Consider the following 21,955-nt stretch of genomic DNA (forward strand, 5'->3'; position numbering starts at 1 on the left):
AGAGATTTCTCGTACTGAAAAACAAATAAGGGTAATTCCTCCTAGACAATAAAATATGTTGACATGCGGAGGAATTCCTTGTTTTCGGCTAGAACATTAGTGTTTTCAACAAATATAAGAAGACATTGATCATAGGTATTCTTAGACTAAATAAGATTCTTGTGTTATCATAGCTTCCACTACATCACGTGGTATCAGACCTAGGTTTTTGATAAACCAAATACTTAAAATACTTAGAATATTCTTTAAATATTCTCTCTGCATCAGAGACCCACATTCTACCAAACATACGTCAGTTTGAATTTGCTCGGTCTGTTCAGTTACGACCTTATAATGCAATAGAATTCTCTCGTCCAATTGCTGATTTTGTTTCTATCTTTCTAATTTATCCACAAAGTGGAACTGTTTTACGTTGCATATTAGAACTCATTAAAGCTCAATTAAAAACCCGAAAACTCAAGCTTACATTTCACTGACAAAAATACAAAGAAACTTTACATTAAGTGAAAAAGTAAGTTGTAGTAAATTATTTACAAAATTAACACTTTTATATTATTAAATTATATGATAATATGCCATTTTAAAATTTTAAATAAATAACAATAAATTTTAAATGATAAATAGTTATGTTGTAAATAAAATTATATTATAATTTATTTATAATATTATAAGATGTCATATATTATTAAAAATGTATTACAATAAGCTAAATATTTATAATAAGAAGTAGAGTTTTTTTTAATAAATTCTTGTCATTTTCATATTTTGTAATAATTATTTTAATAATTGCAACTTAATTACATTTTCCCGCAATTTAAAAAATTACAACGTAATTACATTTTTCTCGTAATTTATCTATTTTCCGCGATTCTGAGATTAAACGTTGTTTACCAATCAGTATGGACTAATTTGGTCCAAAACTTTCATTTTTGAGTATGGAATACTTTTGTCCAAGCTCGTGTCCCACAAACTTTCCGCATTCACGTCAATTGTTAAGAAGAGATAGAGTGAGAGCATTTTCGGAATTAACTTAATCGTCCTATTTGTTTCTCATGGCGTATAAGGGTGAGCGCAAACGACTATTTTATATTTACGGTACATTTGGTATACAGCTTGATTTATACGAGTAGTGGAATTTTAGATTTGCACTTGGTTTGTTAAAAACAACTAGTTGCAGTTTCAAATACTTACAAAGAAAATAATTGACTTCTAAGTTACTTGTCTTGCCTTTTTACTTATTATTTATAAACTACTTACAAGTTAGTGGATAATATTTTTAAGTTACCAATTAATTCATAAAATTCCTAATCTAAATAATTTTATATTTATAAATAATATCTGATTGCTACCTATAATTTAGGAAATATGGTGGACAAAATATATAAAAAGATAAAACTTCAAAATAAATATATATTACTTATGTTTAGTTTCATTTAATATGAAAATATAAACAAATTACTTTAATATAATTTGGAGAAATGTTTTTTTTATTCACTTGTAAAAATGAGTTGCAAGCGAACAACATCAAATAGTTCTTATCTTGACCCGCACGACCGTACAGGTTTTCTTTAATACTAAAACATTTTAGGTTATGCAATAAAATATATCAATAAATTAATATAATTTGGTGTTATATATTATATAATTTTATAATAATACTTGTGTGGTGTAAATATATTATTATAAAATTTATAAACGTTGTATTTTTGTAACAAAATTTATTTTGAAAACATAATTATGTAACAATACTGATCTACATAATTTTATTTTATTTATAAATTTGAAATATTTGTGAAAATTAAATTAAATTGATCCTACATAATAGACAATTTGGTATATAGTGATTAATTAAACTAGTTTAGTATAAATGTTTAAATAATAAACCAAATTGGTTGTTTGACTCATGGGAATACATAGACGTTAATAACAGTAGACTAAAGTCTTATATACATAATAATAATCAAATGTTCCATCTATGAAAGGAGCTGTAAGTTAATTGTATTACAAGGTAAAAAAATTTAAAAGTATTGCTTCTAAGTAGTCTAAATTTTTTAAAAAATCACATGAAATAAATCATAATTTATGTGCTAAATAGATAAGATATTTTTATTTTTAAATTAGAAATAAAAATGAATATTTATTTTTAAAAACATCTTTTAAAATATTTCTTGAATTTAATTTTGAAAATTAAATTAATTTGAAATTGTTATTATCATTAAAATATTATTAAAAGTATTTTATATATTTATTAGTTTTTGTTTACAATCAAAACTAAAATAAAATTTAGTTTCTAATTAAACGTTGTGATAATTCAAATTATAATTAACTAATTTCGAAAATATATTTTAAAAGATTCTAAAACACATTTGAAAGATTTTGTTAGACATTTCTTTAAAATATTTGTTAGTATTTCAAATAAAAATAAAAATATTAAAAGATATTATAATTCAATTATGTAAAATTTAATAAATTTTCTAGGGATAGTCCAAATAAAAAAAATCACACATAAAAGAAATCATGACTTATAATTTAATAGTATAGATTTGTCTTGTACTTGTAAGTAATTTAAATAGATTACTTAATGAATCAAACCAAATATCCAATTTTATTGATCAAATCTATACTATTAAAAGAAAAATACAAAAAGAAAATATTCTTTAATTTTTTAACTTATTTATAATGGCATGTCACTGAAGTTATTAATTAACTTACCTATTATGATTCTTTATTATTTCCTCTTTAATTATTGTATTTCTAAAATGAAATTCTAACTAAAATTTTATAGCAACAATAATTAATAAACCTAGGTTTTAGCATTCTTTTTCTTTTCCTATTTATTGTATATATGTGTGTTTGGAAATAATTAATTCCATATATAAATTACATAATTAAATACATACATTATACCGTAAATTTTTACTTATTCTATATATACATATATAATAAATAGTATATACAACAATTTTGGTATACATTATCATAAAATTTTTATCCATAAGAATAGTATATACAACAATTTTATTATATATTATCATAAAATTTTGATCCATAAAAAAATAAAAATACATTTGTGCAGATATACGGATCATTTTCTAAAAATATATGATACAATTGATGATTTACAGGATAAAATAAAATTACTCAATATAAACTATAAAATTATTGTATTTAAAAATGACATATTAAACAATTATTTGAACAGGTAAATTTTAAAATATATATTAATAACTAATACAAATAAAAATTTCTTTATAAAAATAAAAACAAACATCCGCGCAGGCGCCAGTCAAGAGAGATTTAAGTAGTACGGAGGAGTAACTAGTAACTGTGTTCACCCATAATGGCTTAGCAGATACTGCCTCATTGATGCTCATAAGTCATAACAGCTCCATTAATTCAGTGATTTGACTAGAGTTTATTAATATTTCTTTGTTACAGTTTCTGATCTCAAATTATGCAAATCAATATCCTTGGCTGATGCTGCGAAGGAGAACCATTCACCACCTCGACCACTTTTATAATTAGGTACCGAAAGCTACGATGCTTTACAAATACGTAGAGCGAGAGACCTTCCTTTTTTTTAATAATTCAACACAAAGAAACGAAACAGTTGGATTACCAAAAATGGTTTTATTATCACAAAGGAAAATTTTACTTGCATCCGAATAAGAAAGTACGTTGTTACATTAAAAAAAAACATTCAAAACACAAACTGGGAGATTCTCCAATTTTATCTGGCCCCAGGGGTAAATTCAGAATCAGAAGAGAGATTAAAGTCAACGGAACCTCGTGAATACATCTCTTCACTACCTTGTCTCCTTGCATTTTCTAAGGCCACACACTCGGTTAGCTCCACAACAACTTGTGCCATTGTTGGTCTCCGGTTCGAAGACGGGTTCACACAAGCCAGAGCCAGCTCTACAATCTTCCACGCACCGTTTGTGTCATAGTCCCCCATCAGTTTCGGGTCAGTGATGTTCCTGATGTCTCCTCTAGTGAGCATGAAGCCAACCCACTCATTGATGTTAGGTCTCTCCCTGGTTTTATCTATTACAGGCTGGTTTGTGATGATCTCTAACAGCACTATACCAAAGCTGTATATGTCGCTCTTCGCGCTTAGAATGTTTGTTCTGTAGTACCTGAAATAGTTTAACATTCTTCAGTACTCACATGAGCAAAAGAAAACAAACAAAACATAACTGACTGATTTACTCACTCTGGATCTAGGTATCCAGGTGTGCCCGCAACCGCAGTCGATACATGGCCTTCACCGTCTATTGGGAAAGATCTTGAGAGCCCAAAGTCAGCTAACTTTGCTACATACCGCTCATTCAATAAGATATTGGTAGATTTCACATCTCTATGGACCATGGGAGGCTCACATCCATTGTGTAGATACTCCAATCCTGTTAACAATTGGTTATTTTTTATGTCAATTCTCCTTTGAGACAACCAGACGCAAAATTGTCTTGTAATAGTTAAAAATAAAATAAAAAGTTAAGAAAGTTTTTTCTTCACCTTGTCCTGCCTCTACAGCTATTTGCATTCTAGTTTCCCAGCTTAGGACATTGCCACTGTGTTTTCCTGCATTGTGTTGTTATGAAGTGAGATTGCGCCAAACTAAAGTCATCATATAGTTAAAAAGTTTACCTGACATATTCTCATGCAGGTCTCCTTTAGCCATGTATTCATAGATCAAAGCCAAGTTATCTCCATCATCACAATAACCCACAAGTCCCACCAAATGTTTATGGTGAACTCTTAAAAGAAGCTCGACCTTGAGAAATATAACAGAATCATCATTTCATAAATGGAAAATTTAAAGCAAATTTATGTCTTGTTAAAGTACCTCTGCTTTGAATTCTTTATAACCTTGAGCTGATGAGGAAGAGAGCATTTTCACAGCTACTTGAGTGTCATCCAACTTTCCATGATACACTGTTCCAAAGCCTCCTTTTCCAAGAACTCTCTCGAAATTATTAGTCATCTCCAGGATCTTGGGAAACGTGATTCTGAGGTCCTTTCTTGTGATTGATGAACTGAATGATCTTGTCTTCCTTTTAACTAAACCATAGTGAAATGTAAGATGAATAGAATAAAATATGTGAATGTAAAACGAACAGACTAAAACAAAAACTATAGTCTTACTTCTTTTCCATCGGAGGAAGACGAAAAATATGGCCAAGATGACTAGCAGAGCAGACACTCCAAACACTATAGCAACCACTGGAACCTTTTTTCTTTCACTCAAACTGTAGTCATTAAAAGTTATGGGAAACCATACATGTAAGCTTTTTATTTTTATTTTTGCTGGAGTTATATATAACTTTCATCACTTAATAATTTGAGAATTAATCAATGAAGTATGAACATCGTACATTAGTGTTATAGAATGGCTCTTTAACCTTTTCTTAAGAGAGTCAGGAATTTTTCCATTGAGATTTGGATTTCCACTTAATTTTCTGGAAATTTAGAAAGCTCAAGCTGTCAAAAGCAAACAAAAATAAAAGATAAAAACAGAGAGAGGGTGTTGATATAACAAAACTTACATGAGTTTCAAGGACTTCATATCAGCAAAAAAATCTGGAATATCTCCTGATAAATCGTTCATTGATAAGTCTCTGTTCATCGAGAAAAAAGTTTGTGCAGTTATATAAACTTGTTATATATACTTGTTTTTTTTTGCTAACATATATATACTTGTTCCACCACGATAAACTATACTCCCTTCGTTTTTAATATAAGTCGTTTTAGAGAATTTTTTATGTTCCAAATTATATGATTTTTTTATTTTCTATGTAAAATTTATTAACACTTAATGTTATATGACCAATGATAATATACCTTCTATTTTATTATTGGTTGATTTGTGGTTAGGTAAATAATTAATGATGTTTTTGTTTAGAAAATATTAAAAAATTAATGATTTTTTAATCTATGTGTACAATTCTAAAACGATTTATATTAAAAAACGGAAGGAGTATAAAATAATTAAGTTTATTGGTGTTGAGGCACTTACAACTCTATCAACTGTGTTAGCTTGGAAAGTTCCGGTGTTATACTACCAGTCAACTTGTTCCCTCTCAGATTCCTATTGTTTTCATATCCAAAAGAATCAGAATTTGTGAAAACCCTGAAACTAAAGAGGGTACTTGAGATGAACAAGAAACAAAGCATACAAAGATATGATCCGCGGTGGCTTGGAGTCTGGATAACTGCAGTTTAGACCTTCCCACAGATAAATCTGCGGAGCACATGGATCTCCTTGCCAGCTAACCTTTTTCTCCAACCCATAACTTCTCTTGATGTTCACCATGGCAGAAACTGATCAACCAGGCAAAGTTAAAAGGCATAAAACTTTTTTTTCTTTTGTTAAAAAATGGTTTTAACGAACACTAGAATTTTAACCGCATTTTGAAAGTACGGAATAATTTTATATAACTTTTAATTTAATAAAAAAAATTAAATTTTCAATAACACAAATATTAAATAACACATCATTTACGTAGTTCTATATTGTGCTTCTGTTTTCATATAATAGATACTTGAATTACCTTCATCTTGGTCTGTGTCGAGCTGTAGAAGGCTTAAAACTTTATATAACTCTAGGCCGTTGATAAGAGGAGGAAGAGTTGAGTTACCGGTCATGGCCAAAGTGAGATTGAATTTCCCATCGGGAGAACTTATAGCCCTTGAATTAGCGATCGTTTTTATTGTGAACTTTGGAGGCCTAAAATATGATAACCAATGTTCGTTACCATTACAATATATGTTGAATTCTCTGGTCCCTTTAGCTTCAAGATTCTGGATTTCTGCGAAATGCATGTATACGTATATCTGTGTAGTGATCTCGTTGAGGCTCCAATTTATTGTCAGAGGCTGGCTCTCATTTGCAGGTACAGCAGCATTTCTTGCCACAGCTTGTGGCACATCGTAGAAGTTACTTGTATTAACAAAAAGGTCTGTGCTTATTGACTTCATTTGGCTGTCTAAGTATGATGACCAGCCTCGGTCGTGGATGTCATCAGCATACCTATAAAAGGAGACAGGTCGCCCTTGTGGCACATTATTGGAGCTATTTTAAAAACTTGTATTTCAAAATTTTAGTATTTATTAACTTTTTAAAATCCAAAATCTCATCCTAAATCTAAATTAATTAACCTTAGAGATATAAATGTATATTTATCTTTTAATAAAAAAATTGTGGTCATTTTTACCTTGAAAAGTATATTTGTGATAAAAAAAAAATTCATTCTAAAGAATTTCTCTATTTCAAAACTCGTAAATCTTATGCTCTTACATAACCGCTCTGGCTCGTTCTTTACCTGACGACCAGTGTAGTGGGTGAAAAGTAAACTCTTGAGATCGTGACCAGCGAGCCACTTTTCGTGCCGTAAGTTTCATTGTGCAACGGACGAAGTTGCAAGGAAGAAATAAACGGTGTCGTTTCTCCTGTCTTAACAAGACAAACTTGGAGAGGGTCTTGTGTTAAGACATGGATCATCTCATGGTATGAACTATTTTTGAGTCCAGGAACTGAAACAGAAGTCCATTTGTTAGGACCAACGTGAAGATCAAAGCTTGGGAGTTTATTTCGATCGTCATAGTTCCCATAAACAAAGTCTGCTCTGATCAGATATCTGCGTTTAGCTGTGAGGTTGAAGTTGTAACAGTTTCTTGTACCCTCAGGGAAGCTTCTTAAGGACCAAATCTTTCGCTGACGCTGAGACAACGTCATGTATGCGGCATTGACCTGCCTAGCCACTCCACTTTCGATGTAATTTGCATCTGATTTGTATACTATATTCGTCGACTTTTCCCTATAGATTGTGTCTTTAGGGACCAGCCCACAATCCAAGCTGATAAATTCTGTTCACGAACATTGTGAAAACAAAATTCTTAGTGAAATGTTTAATTGTATCCCATAAAATCTCAGATTCGGCCTTAGCTATCAACATTAATAAATTTCATCTGCAGATGAACTAAAGCATCAAAAACAGGAACAAGAATAGAAAAAATAGAGTATGAACCTGATTGATCTTGAGCTTGAACTGATTCAAAAATGCAATAGGCTGATGTTATCAAGAGCAGCAAAAAGCTATTAAAAGAATTCATTTTTCTCTCTTTTTCTTGTGTGTGTGGTGAGTGCTTTGATTCAGAGGAGGCTACCATTTATTGTTCAATTGTCTTTTTGGCGAAGACTGAGATAACACTGAACTGGTCAATAATGTATTTTTGGTCTAAATGAATGTTAGCTGTGTACAAGTCCATTCCTATATCCCACGTTTCTGCCTTAAGAAAGACGTAACAAGAAAAATTTCGTTCTTTTGAAATTTCCTTCGCCGTTTCTGTCTCTTGACTGGGGAATTTGCTTCAGTGATCATCACCAGGGCTGTTCCCACCTTATTAACAAAAAGACAACCACCTTGGGCCCCTCTCACATAATAAATCTTGGGGCCCCACTTTTCTGTTTATTTGCTAAAGATAAAATGCTCAAAATGACACCAATCTAAGTTTCTGTCTCCAAAATAGCATTCAAAACCCAAAATCACAAAACTAGTTTCATTAAAAGGTTCATTTATCATAATAACTCTTCTTTTATTTTCTATTTACATTTTTTTTTCTGAAAACTAGAGATCTTCATCTCTCTCAAGAGGCGATGGCTTCTCGGATCGGAACCGATCATCTCTTCCGTCATCATCTCCACTTCTCCAGCGTCGGTCATCCTCGGCGAGTCGGCGTAATCATCGCCGCCGTCACTCAGCTCCGTTGCTGCGGCTTCTCGGATCGGAGTCGATCATTTCTTTCGTCATCATCTCCACTTCTCCAGCGTCGGCGTCGTTCATCCTCGGCGAGTCGGCGTCATCATCTCCGCCGTCACTCAGATCCGTTGCTGCGGTAATCAAAGGAATCCGCCGCCATCCGCCGTAAAGGTATTAAAGGAAATGCTGCTAAGATTCACTTTGGCTGCAAAGGAATCAGATTATTTCGTTGTATCAAAACAGCTAGAATTGGAGATTTCGCTTACTTTGGCTGCAAAGGAATCGTTTCAGTCTTTGGTATGTGAGAATTTTTGATTTATTTTGTTTTGTAGCACTATGGAAATTCTTTGCGTCTGTGGACAATGGAGGTCAAAAGATGCATTCCAGTGGGAGTTTCATGTCGATTTGAAGAGGAATGCATCTTTCATTTCCATAGAAGAAGATCTTCAATTTGAAGATTTGATGAAGATTGTCTCTGAAGATTTTAAAGAGGAAGTGATTGGTTTGAGTTATGGGATGTCGCTTGACATCAAAAGCACTGTTGAAGGTTTCCCTCCCATCTCCGTTGCAAACACTCGCCATCTCAGAAGCTTTATTGGGAAGAATAGATCATTTGATGGAACCTGTCGGTTGTGTGTTAAGGTTTGTATGATTTTTTCAACTAAATTATTCAAGATACCTTTCCTAATGACGTATTAAGCCTTTCAGAACGACTTGACTTTTGCAGGTTAATGCTGATTCAGCTAGCTGTAACAATCAAGCTTCTGATACATTTGCTTCGCCTGTTTCTACTGTCCAGAGAGAAAAACAGGTACATCGTTTCTATTTTTGTTTTTGGGTTGTTTATGTTAGTATGATATTTTAGACTGTTCAGGATAGGCTTCCTAATCAAGTACTAAGCATTCCAAAACAACTTGACCTTTGCAGGTTCATACTGATCCAGCAAGCTGTAACAGGCAAACTAGTGATACATTTGCTTCTCCTGTTTATGTTCCATTGAATGTCATTCCAGTGTTTTGTTCTGCTGTGCAGAGAGAAAAACAGGTACATCGTCTCTAATTTCCTTTTTTTTTTTTTTTTTTTCTGTTTGTGTTTATATGATTTTCTTCTTTTTTAGACTTTTCAGGATAGGCTTCCTAACCAAGTACTAATCCTTCCAGAACATCTTGATTTTGCAGCGTCTTCTTTATGAAAGTGTTTCTACAGTTCCTCTGAATTCTCTTCCGGATTTTAGTCTTGTCCATATTGGACTTTCACCAACAACGAGAGGAGCTGGTGATATTAAGGTGAATAGATATTTTAAGACCAAGGGAGAGTTGATGTTGAGGATGAAGAAATGGGCTTTAGAGTGGAAGTTTGAGTACAAGACTGTCTCTTCTAACAAGTCAAGAGTGTTATTGAGTTGTGTTGATGACAATTGCACGTGGAGGATGCGTGCTACTAAGCTACCTCTTTCAGACTTTTTCGTTGTTAAAAAGTATGTTCATGAGCATACATGCGATACAACACACAGGAATGCCAACCACAGACAAGCATCTGCAAAGTTGTTGGGTTCTTTGATTTGCAGCAATTATGGAGAAAAGAAGGAAGGTCTCAAACCGAAACAGATCATTGAACAGGTCAGGATCCTGCATGGCGTTCACATCAATTACAAACAAGCTTGGAGAGTGAAAGAAGAAGCTCAGTTCTTGGTTAGAGGGACTCCTGAAGACAGCTATTACAATTTGTCTAGGTGGTTGTACAAAGTCACAGAGACAAACCCTGGTTCGTTAACTTATCAACAAGTGGATGCTGCTGGAAAGTTCAAGTATGCATTTGTGGCTTTTGGTCCATCGATAAGGGGATTCTCATTGATGAGGAAAGTTATTGCAGTAGATGGTACATTTCTGAAGGGAAAATTCAATGGGACTTTATTGGCAGCTTGTGCTCAAGATGGGGATTATCATCTATATCCTCTGGCCTTTGCAGTGGTCGACGCAGAAAATGGCGCCTCTTGGAAATGGTTCTTTAGAGGTTTGAGCCAGATGATCCCGGACGCTTCGGATCTTGTTTTTGTATCAGACAGGGCTAACTCCATTGCTTCAGCGTTGGAGGATGTTTATCCCTTATCTCACCATGGAATCTGCAGGATCCATCTGCTCCGCAACATCACTCCTACATATTCGAAGACTGGTCTGCTACCTCTGGTGGAAAGCGCTGCTGATGCTTACACGTGTCACGAGTTCTGGTTAATCTTCAAGGACATAAAGGATAAATGTCCTGAATTGGCCAAGTATCTGGAAGATTCGGATTTTAGGAAGTGGGCACGATGCTTTGCGCCTGCGAACAGGTACAATATCATGACTACCAACATTGCAGAGTCTCTCAATTCTATGTTGAAGCTGCCTCGTGAGTTGCCACTGATCTCTCTCCTTGAGACGATCAGATTGACACTCACCACTTGGTTTTTTGAGCGACGCGAAGCGGCTGCGAAACATAAGCACCTGGTTACTCCAAAAGTTGTGCAGAAGTTGGTATCCAGGTTTGGGGCTGCAATGGTGCTGAATGTGTATCAAGTTGATCAAAACGAGTTTGAGGTGAAGGATGAAACTATGAAGTATGTTGTTGATTTGGAGAAACGGCATTGCACTTGTAATGTTTTCGACATTGACAAGATCCCCTGCATTCATGCAATTGCTGCTGCTAAGTATATTAAGAGAGATGAAAACCGTTACGTCGATACTTCTCACTTGACAGAAACGTGGGCTAAAGCCTATGCCGAAAGCATACACCCTGGTGGAGAGTTGTCAACGTCCACCTATCCAGCGAATATTGACGAACTGTCTTGCCCACCTCCAGCTACCAAAAAGAGAAGTGGACGTCCTCCTACAAAGAGAAAGAGATCCGTTGGCGAGTTTGGTGTTCCTGGATCTAAATCTCAGTCCCACAAGTGCAGCAGATGTGGCATAGGAGGACACAACAAGATCACATGCAAGAGGCCTATAGGATGAAGATCTTTATTCATCGTTGCTCTATTCTTTTTCATTTCCATGTTTTTTACATTTTTATTGATCATTCATGGATGTTGGTTATTTGATGGTTACATGATATGGACCAGACGATATATACATTTGCCTTTTTGGAACCTTATTCTGAATAAGTATGATGTCTTCCAATTTTTGTAATATACAACCTAGGTTTTAATGCATTACTCTCCAAAACTCCAAATCACAATTTGAAATTTCCTTTTTTTTGTACTATACAATCTTATCTTTTGATCTCATTTCAATTTTAGTTCAAATTTATTTGCTAGAAAGAAACACAGTAATATTCAACTATTCTGGAATCCCATCCTGAAACTCAGAGTTTCTTTCCAAAGTTTATAATATAACGTTTGCGGTTAAATTCATCCATGTGGACACATTTATCAGATGATTCACCTCAGCATAGCGGCTACACCACCTATCTTTCCAAATCTGAGACACTTGTCCCGACCTGGGTTCGATACCCCTTGGAATCAGATTTTTTTTTTAAATTATAGTTGAATACAGATAAAAGTAATATATTCTGTTACTTACTTTACTTAACGATTGAAACACACTTGGTCTAGTGGTATACCTTATTCTGCCTTTCATCCCAGATATTTCAGGTTCGAATCCTGGGAGATGTGTATATTTTTAATTTTTTTTCTCCAAATTTTGTTAATCACAATTTGTACGGTTAAATATGTTTATGTGGAAAAATCTATCAGATGATTCTCCTCGGCCTAGCGGCTAAACCACCTATCTTTCGAAACTTATACACTTGTCTCGACCTGGGTTCGATTCTCCTTGGAATCAGATTTTTTTTTTACGGTTCCTTTCTAAAACAGACATCATTTATCTCAGTAACCGTTCAATAATCGAAAGGTTGCTTTCTAAACCATTTTATAGTAATCGAAGGGTTACTTTTCGTTCTATATATACAAGGGACGATATCAGATCTCTCTTTTACTGACTTTCATTTCTTCTGTGTTTATTCTTTTCTCATTCATCAAGTTTCAATGGAAGGGTCAAAGAAGATGATGAAGCGTCCCATAAAGGAGGTTTACGGATCTGATGCTTCCGATGGTTTCAACAAAGGAAAGGCGGAAACTGTGGAACGTTACAGGGCTCTTCTTCGTTTGTCCAACGAACACAGGCTATCTGAAATTGAATGGCATCAGGCAGCCAGCAAAGCAAATTCCATTGCTTCCCAAATCGAGTTGCTTGAAGAGATTATCAAGGCTAAAGAAAAATTTGACTTCACTGCTGAGTTGGAAAAACTCAAAGAAGAACTCATGGAAGCGGATGGAATGCTTGCTGATGTGAAGGTCAAAGTTCCTGACTGGTGTAAGCTTGAGGAAAAGTGGCTGTTGGAAGAGTAATCTCATGTTATGATCTTCTTTTTTTTTTATGTTTTAAGAAACCACATTATGATTTGTTTTAAGAAACCACATTATGATTTATTTTAAGAAACCACATTATGAGTAATCTCATGTTATCATCTTCTTTTGTGTTGTGTTTCAGTCAAAACAAAACAAAAACACTGATTAAAATGTAGAGGATTAGTGGTCTTATATCTGGCTAATCTCGGTTTCATATTCGTTTCTGGAAAGCCATTTCTGAATTTGACACAAAATGCGGTTAAATTCATTTATGTGGACACATATATCAGATGATTCACCTAAGCCTAGCGGCTAAACCACCTATCTTTCCAAATTTAAAACACTTGTCTCGACTGGGGTCGACTCCCCTCGGAATCAGATAATTTTTTTAAATTATAGTTGAATACAGATAAAAGAAATATATTTCATTACTTATATCACCTAACGATTGAAACACACTTGGTCTAGTGGTAGACCTTATTCCGCCTTTCCTCCCAAACATTTCAGGTTCGAACCCTGGGAGATGTGTATATTTTTATTTTTTTTCTCCAAATTTTGTTAATCACAATTTGTACGGTTAAATATGTTTATGTGGAAAAATCTACCAGATGATTCTCCTCGGCCTAGCGGCTAAACCACCTATCTTTCGAAACTTATACATTTGTCATGGGTTCGATTCCCATTGGAATCCATTTTTTTAAAACGGTTCTGGAAAGCCATCCTGAATTTGACAAAATGATTACCTTTGCTTACTCATTTCAATGATAACTCTATTTTCAATTCATTCACACTCATATTCAGCTTAATCTCTCGTAAAGCCATTCTGGAAAGCCATCAACAATTTAAACTTTTAACAGTAGATTCACATAGAGAAACAAGAACAGACTGCTTAAACAACAGAGCAACCATCCTAACACATCAGAACAGAGCACAATCCTATGAAAAAAAGACATTAAACAGACACAAACATCTAACAGAAACTGAATGATCACCTTCTGCAACCTTCCTGGAAATCTTTATCCATAAACTGATCGAACATCTCACAACATAGCTTGCTTCGTAAATCCATCGCAGTATCATCATTTATACTGGACATTTTCTTCAATCCTAATGACCTGCATTCTAGCATCTTGACAACAAAGAGACCACAATTGAAAGGAAGTTTTGTCTTCGGGAGCCCTTCTGCCTTCTTAACTTGAAACGGGACGATATCGTTGAAGTTTATCTCTTCATTCATCATTTCCAACTTTATGGCAGGAATCAACACTGTCAGAACACAAAAAAATGTTTTCATATTCGTTTCTGGAAAGCCATCCTGAATTTGACAAATGATATCCTATGCTTACTCATTTCAATGATAACTCTATTTTCACATATATAAACAAGAACAGAGCGCTTAAACAACAGAGAAACAATCCTAACACATCAGAACATAACAAAATCCTAAGAAAGAAGACATTAAACAGACACAAACATTTACCTGCCAGTTTTTGGATTAGAGGGTTTTCTTTAACCTTGTGAACGCCACAATGAAAGATTGTGATTGTGTTCTCCATCAGATGTATCTCCACCCCGATGAAGTGATCCACAAGTCTTTCATGAACGACACCATAGACAATGTCAACATCTTGCATCCACATCTTATTTGGACGTATTAAACCTCTCACAACTTCGCCTACCCAACCCTTTAAGATGTTTATTCCTTTTTTATCTGGCTTCTGGAGATTTTCATAACAGTATCCAACCGTTTCTAAGAACTGGACTGGTACAAAGCAAGCTTTTGGGATACCTTGCTCGCTGAACCAAGAAGATTGCTCAATTCTCTTTTGATTTAGCATTGCAAATGCAGCATCTACGTGCTGCCAAAGTAATAATATAGTTAGAAGATTTCATAGACACAGTGGAATTTTGACAAATTGAATAAACAAGAATAACATCACGCTATGTAACCACCGAAACCAACTTTCTTTTTTGACAAAATCCACAATTGCAATAACAAGAACATCTAGTATAGCTCAACCTAATCTCTTCCTATTCATATGCACAAAGAATAGTTGTAGGATATGAAACATATTTTAAATTAATTACCTTTTCTTTGAGATTGTTTTCTGCATAGTCAAGGTATTCAAAGAAATCTTTCTCTATTTTGTTTCCACTGATATAGAGAGGCATGTACTTGACAAAAGTTAAAAGTATCAATCAAATCTCTGTCAAAATAAATTACGAATATTTTATACAAGGACAGAATTTGCTTACACATAATGTATGCCACATAGCTGCATCCAATATCCAAGCCTTGAAAACAGAGGAAATTCAGGTGTCACAAATGGATCAATAGGAAGGATAACCTCAGGTGTTACAGGCATAGGAGGGTTTCTAGGTACTATTGGCCTCTTCTTTTCTCGTTGAAGAAAAGCAAGACGATCTACTGGCTGAGCAGTTGCTTTCCTCTTCATACCAACAACAGGCTTCCCCTTTAATTAAAAACAAATACAAAGTATCTTAGAAAGACAAAAATCAGTATCATTTTATCTTTTATTTATGAAAGCCTTCCTAATATGATGTATAAATATTTCATACCTTTTTTGCATGATCTACTGGATGAGCAGTTGCTTTCCTCTTCATACCAACAACAGGCTTCCCCTTTAATTAAAAACAAATACAAAGTATCTTAGAAAGACCAAAATTCAGGATCATTTTATCTTTTATTCATGAAAGCCTTCCTAATATGATGTATAAATATTTCATACCTTTTTTGCATGATCGTCTTGTCTTGGCTTCACACTCTGAGTCTGCTGTACTTCTATCTGAGAAACAAAACCGATATATCAGAATATTGAAGTGAACTTCAATCTAAGTGGATCTTAGACATTTGGTTTACCTCTTTTTCCATCTTCCAAACACCATCTACCCATTCTTTAGGTATGCGCAGGTCAGAAAAGTTGAACTTAATGAATTCAGTAGAACTGTTGAAACGGACAGAATATATGTCATTACTTAAAATTATATGAACTTCTCCACTGCACCAGCCGTCATTGTGGTACGCCTCCACCTTATCCATCAGTTCAAAACCTTTTGTATCTCCAGGTGGTGGTTGAGGACGGATACTGTGAATGAACACACTTTCCTGAAGTTTCTTTGTCTTTTTCTCTTTGTCACGAAACCGTGTTGAGTACTCAACCTTCAACATCCCAACCCCATTTAGAATATCTGTCTTCAACACAATTCATGGATACCATTTCAAATATATGTCTTCATCTTTTGATGCAATCTCCACATTAGCACCGACATCAAAGTGAGTTTGAACTCTGGGTTCTTCGTTCTGTGATGATTTTTATTCAAGGATATAAGTCATTTTTTATAGTAAAACAAGAAAAATTAGAAAGGCAATCCTAAATATGTATAACAACAATGAGTAATACCTTATTTTGCTCTCTTAAAATTTTTGCGCGAGCTCGAGTAAGGCGGTGTGTGTCCGAAATGTTTTGTGAAATGGTCTCATTCATAGGCTCCTTAGTATCCTGAAGTCAGGAATGGGAACATGACCACGTACAAGGGTTTCTAAAAATTAATTGAAAAGTCCAATATGTTTTTGAGCATCTACCTGCTGCGTCTGATCTGGATTGGCTTCATTTTGTCTGGAAGCCGTCTGATCTGGATTGGCTTCATGCAATGGAGTCTGTGCAAGTACAACAAAAATCAGGATGGCAATCCTAAATATGCATAGAGAACTGTAGTTCAACTTATCTAAGATATATAAATTACCTCATCTGCCATCTTCCACACTCCATCTAGCCATTCTCTATGAATTCTCAAATCTGAAGCTTTGAATTCAAGTGTTTCCATCGAGCTATTCAGATAAACAGAAAATGTGTTCTCACCCAGAATCATTCTGACTTGTCCACTGCTCCAGCCTTTACTGTAAAATGCCTCAACATTATCCATCATCTCAAACTTCTTTTCTCTGTCATCAGCGGGTGGCTTAGGGCGGATTTTGTCTGCTGTTGCAGTAACTCTCTTTTGGTCCGCAAACAGTGTTACTGCCACCTTCTCTACCCCATCACACAGATTTGTAGCAAATACATTTCCAGGATACCAGATTCGACAAGTAGCGTCAACGCTAGTTGCAATCTCAACATCTGCCCCGTTTTCAAAGAGAGTAGAAAGTGATGAAGATTGTCTGAAGATGATGTCTTTCTTCAATAACTCGTGAAATTAGTGAAGAGACTGGAGAGGAAGGTGTGTTATGCACATCATGTGTATCCTCCTGTAATAAAATAAAAGAGGTAGTTATGAATGAGTTTCTACGATTTAAAGTTTAAGTTGAAGCTATGAAAGAGTTTTTCTGCTTACCTATTTATTGATTGCTGAAATTATTTCAGTCGAAGGCTCTTTATTGGTTGCTGAAATGATTTCAGTCAAAGGCTCTGTAGAGTCATACGTTCCCTCTGTTACCATCTGCAAAACAAAAAAAAAGTCAGGAATGGGATCATGAACAACTACAAAAGCTTCCAAAAATTAATGTAAAAGTCCAAGATTTTTTTTGAGCATGTACCTGTTGCGTCTGAATTGGAGTAAAAAATGGAGTCTCAATACTCTGTGGAGCTATTGGAGAGACAGGTCTCTCATTCATTGCCTCTGTTCCCACCTGCGAAGCAGAGAAAAACAGGATTTGGATCATGAACAAACACATATATCAACTTAAACAAAGTTTAAGTTGAATCTATGAAAGAGTTTTTATTGGTTTCTGAAATTATTTCAGTCAAAGGTTCTGTAGAGTCATACGTTCCCTCTGTTACCATCTGCAATACAAAAAAAATTCAGGAATGGGATAATGAACAAGTACAAAAGCTTCCCAAAATTAATGTAAAAGTCCAAGATTATTTTGAGCATGTACCTGCTGCGTCTGAATTGGAGTAAAAACTGGAATCTCAATACTCTGTGGAGCTATTGGAGAGACAGGTGTCTCATTCATTGCCTCTGTTCCCACCTGCAAAGCAGAGAAAAACAGGATTTGGATCATGAACAAGTACAAAAGCTTCCAAAAATTAATTGAAAAGTCCAATATTTTTTTTTAGTATGTACTTGTTGCGTTAGAACTGGAGTACAAACTTGAGTCTCAATGATCACAGTCGCAGGCTCTGTAGCATCCTGGGAAAAAAAATTTCTCATTAGTTTCTCTACCAAAATACCATCAACTATAATTTTAGAAAAAAATCTCACTTCATCGCTAAGATTTTCTTTTTCATTAGCATTGGATGGCGTCTCATATGATCGCTTTGGGTCATTCTGCAAGAAAATCATTAATGCTTTTATATGTACAAAAGCTTACAAAGCTACTTGTATACTCCAAGTATAAATCAATATTTTTGAGCATATACCTCTGGTGTCAAATTAGGAGAGAGTTCTTGAGTCTGAAGGGAAGTTGTCTCATTCAATGGCTCTCTCCCACTCTGCAAAATTCAGGAAAGGTCATCCCAAATGTGCACAAAAGCTTCCAAACATTACTTCAAAACTCAAAATGTAAAACAATATCTTGAGCATATACCTCTCGTGGCAAATTAGGAGAGAATTCTTGAGTCTGAAGGGAAGGGGTCTCAGGCTGTTGAGACATTGGAGATAAAGGTGTCCCACTGGATCGCTGTGTGTCAAAAATTAGGAGGGCATTCAAGAACAGTACAAGATTTTCCAAAAATTACTTGAAAAGTCCAAATGTAAAACAAGATTTTTTGAGAATTTACCTGTTGTGTCACATTAGTGGGAAAAACTGGAGTCTGAGTGTGTGGAGCAACATTCTGGTTTCCTTCCAACTCTGACACACAGGCTCTAAGCTCCATGTTCTCTGCTTCCAGTAAGGACATTCGATCCTTCATGCTCTTGGCATTCTCCATCATTAACTCGATGATCTTGTTCAGTTTGGTATTTTCTGAGTCATCCTCAATCGAAGCAGAAGCTTGGCTAGTCTCCACATTTTCCGTCATATGAATCGTCATATGAATAAGAGCATCCAATGTGTCCAATGTGTCCACAGACCTATTTTTCCAATCATCGGCTTTAAACTTGTACCCTTTCTTGGATATATCTTTCACAGATTCTAACTCGTCACTATGTTCGTCTTCCATGGAGACATCATCTTCTGGATCATGAGGAATAGGAGGTAGGATGCATGTGACCTTCAACTGAAAGCATAAAAAAAGAGAAACCAATGAGAATAAGTTTTTAAAAAGAAGAAGCGAAATAAACAGAGAAAGATATCAAAACAAGGTCACTGTAAAAGCTTGCCTTTTTATGAGCTTCAATCTGTAAAACCCGTTCAAGTGATGGATTTTCTAGCTCAGTGTATTTCTCACACAAGTAAATCGGTCCAGGAACATCAACAGTCGGTGCCCAATTACTGAACTTATCTCGTAGCAAGGGAATGGACTCTAGTATCCAAAGATGGAATACTAGAGGATAACCTTGCAACTCGAATTTTGAAGTATCCTCCAGGTGGTTTGTGACAGCTTTTTGAATTGACCTCGGGAGCACCAGGTAAGCGTCTCTTCCCCATGGATACATCATATCCTTTGCTTTGTTGACATACTCCAAAGGAAAAGTCCCTTTGTTGTTCTTCGGCAGCAATATGCTCTCTACCAGGAGGAGCATTGCGAGGCAAATTCTCTCATCAGAAGCATCTACTCTTGTCTTTTTGAGCTGGTTCAACACGTCGCTTAACCTACGAGTACGCCCCTTTAGCAAGTCCCACTCATATTCCCCTCGTGGTCCTTCTACTTCACCATTACATTTCAAACTGGTCACCATATGAAATTCTCTTATAGAGAACTTCATTGGCTGACCAGCGAAATGGAACCAAGCTTCATTCTTTTTTACAGTAACGATGCTTCTTGTGAGAATACCGTAGACAGTCTTTGCTGATAATTTCATTTCACTCCTCCCACTGAGCCTCATTACAGGTCCCAAAAACCCTCGTACTCTCTCAATCTCATCTGCTGTTAGAATACTCTCAACAATGGAGATATACATCGACGTTGAATGTTGGTTTATTGACACCTTTTTTTCCTTTGGCTCTGAACCAATAGGGTACTTGAGCTCAGGCAGAGTTAGTGTGAGAGGTGATGAATCTCCCATTTGTTTCTGAAACAATACAAACCCTTCCTGAATTGAGAAAAAAAAACACACACACATACTTTCACAATTCTATCCATTATCAATGCAACTCTATCAATACCTCAGTCCCAAATTCAAAAGCAACACGAGCTAGTAAGGATATAAGTCATTTTTGATAGTAAAACAAGAAAAATTAAGAATGCTATCCTAAATATGTATAACTCTATCAATACCTCAGACCTCAGACCCAAATTCAAAAGCAACACGAACTAAAAACACACATTCGTGAACTCTCGGATTTCACCAAGCCTATACACAAGCAAGAAGCAGTAGACAACGAGATCACTCACAAAGAAGCTTGAATCTGCAACATACCATTAAAGCACAAAGTAAAATTGTACTTTTTCTTCATAAACCATTGATAATAACGATTAAAGCATAAGAAAAAGTTACAATTTTTATGTGTGTTCTTAACTATGAAATTTAAAAAATTTAGATTAACAAGAGAACTATAACAAAACGAAGAACAACACACACCATTCAGCTTTGAAGCAATATCAAATCGGAACAAATTATCAACAAAAAGAACTCGAAACATCAAATATTCAAACAACGAATCGAAATCCCCAAATAGGAAACCCTAAGAAGAGGAATCATACCTTGGAGAGTCGAATCTTCGTGAGATGATCACCGGAAATGATAAAACGAAATCAGAGAGCGTCGCCGCCGTCGCGTCGCGTCGAAGAGATCGAGAAGAAGAATCGCCGTCGCGTCGCGTGAGAGAGAGGCCTTTCAGATTTTTTTTTTCTGTTTGTTTAATTAATTTTAAAACAAGGGTATCAGAGACATTTTGCCAATTAATGAATGTCATTTTTGTGACTTTCTCCTTCTGATGCTATTTTGGTGACAAAAACTTCAAAAGTGCCATTATGGAGAATTGCCCATTGCTTAATTGGTCAAGTATATTGTATTTGATCTTTCTTGCCAGGTATTTATTATCTGACATCCGGATTCGATCCGAGATCCGTTCCAGATCCGCTCCAAAAATAAGATATTTGGGATACTCAGATCCGAATCCGGATAGTAAAATCTTGGATATGTCCAAACCGAATCCGAATATCTTAATTTTTAGGTTTGGATATCCGGATCCGTATTTTTAACACATTAAATTTTTAAATTTCATTAATATTTATATTTGATATATTAATGTTTATACATGAATTAATCTTATAATATTGTATTTTAGTTTTTACAATATTATAGACATATATAAATATTTAATTTATGTATTATATTAAAAATTAGTATCTTTTCTAAAAAAAATTATTATTTTTAATTATTTTACGGATCCGGATCCGGATATCTGCGGATAATAGAATGTAGGAACGAATATCCGGAAAATACGAATCTGGATCCGAATATTAAATTCACGGATTCGATGGATCTGAATTCGGATCCGGATATCCAGAATTTTCCGGATATACGTATCCGTCCCAAGCCTAGTTCTTAGCCCGCAGTTGTTTAATCCTTTTTTGAAAAACTGGATGTATGCAACGGAAAGTTTGTCTTTATTAATTTTTTAGTTTAATATTTATTTTTAGTTTGAACGATTAGTTTTATATTATACATGAATAGTTATTTCTGTGGTTGCATTTATTTAACTTTATCATCATTTTCTGTGGAGTTTATTTGCTGCGAAAAG

General features: G+C 34.7%; 1 protein-coding gene and 1 long non-coding RNA gene across 3 annotated transcripts; both read right to left on the reverse strand.

Moving 5' to 3' along the window:
- Positions 1-3,535: 3,535 nt before the first annotated feature.
- LOC106420692 (probable LRR receptor-like serine/threonine-protein kinase At1g51880) lies at positions 3,536-9,832 on the reverse strand. Of its 2 annotated transcripts, none has more exons than XM_048760443.1 (12): positions 8,031-8,417; positions 7,326-7,869; positions 6,555-7,033; positions 6,180-6,324; positions 6,020-6,091; positions 5,550-5,621; positions 5,379-5,462; positions 4,850-5,252; positions 4,651-4,777; positions 4,519-4,584; positions 4,217-4,406; positions 3,536-4,139 (listed from the first exon to the last, which is right to left on the reverse strand). In XM_048760443.1, exons 1-12 carry the CDS (start codon positions 8,170-8,172, stop codon positions 3,731-3,733), a joined length of 2,733 nt encoding a protein of 910 aa, XP_048616400.1. In that variant the 5' UTR covers positions 8,173-8,417; the 3' UTR covers positions 3,536-3,730. The 2 variants fall into 2 exon arrangements, with proteins under 2 accessions (XP_048616400.1, XP_048616401.1); XM_048760444.1 differs by lacking the exon at positions 3,536-4,139 and having other exon boundaries at positions 4,213-4,406; positions 4,850-5,064; positions 5,149-5,252; positions 8,031-9,832.
- Positions 9,833-15,362: 5,530 nt separating this feature from the next.
- Positions 15,363-18,097, reverse strand: LOC125588728. The gene is made up of 2 exons (XR_007324863.1): positions 15,727-18,097; positions 15,363-15,620 (listed from the first exon to the last, which is right to left on the reverse strand). It is a non-coding gene; the product is annotated as an uncharacterized LOC125588728 (long non-coding RNA).
- Between the last annotated feature and the right edge of the window lie 3,858 nt (positions 18,098-21,955).

The sequence above is a fragment of the Brassica napus genome, chromosome C6, assembly GCF_020379485.1.
Source record: "Brassica napus cultivar Da-Ae chromosome C6, Da-Ae, whole genome shotgun sequence".
NCBI lineage: Eukaryota > Viridiplantae > Streptophyta > Magnoliopsida > Brassicales > Brassicaceae > Brassica > Brassica napus.

What these genes read in the sequence shown, in the direction of transcription:
- LOC106420692 (XM_048760443.1), bottom strand. Translation starts at nt 8,172, where the DNA reads ATGGTAGCCTCCTCTGAATCAAAGCACTCACCACACACACAAGAAAAA. An exon ending in AGCTGTAGAGGCAGGACAAG is followed by an intron (nt 4,407 to 4,518) that starts GTGAAGAAAAAA and finishes AATTGTTAACAG; the next exon opens with GATTGGAGTATCTACACAAT. An exon ending in CCTGGATACCTAGATCCAGA is followed by an intron (nt 4,140 to 4,216) that starts GTGAGTAAATCA and finishes AAACTATTTCAG; the next exon opens with GTACTACAGAACAAACATTC.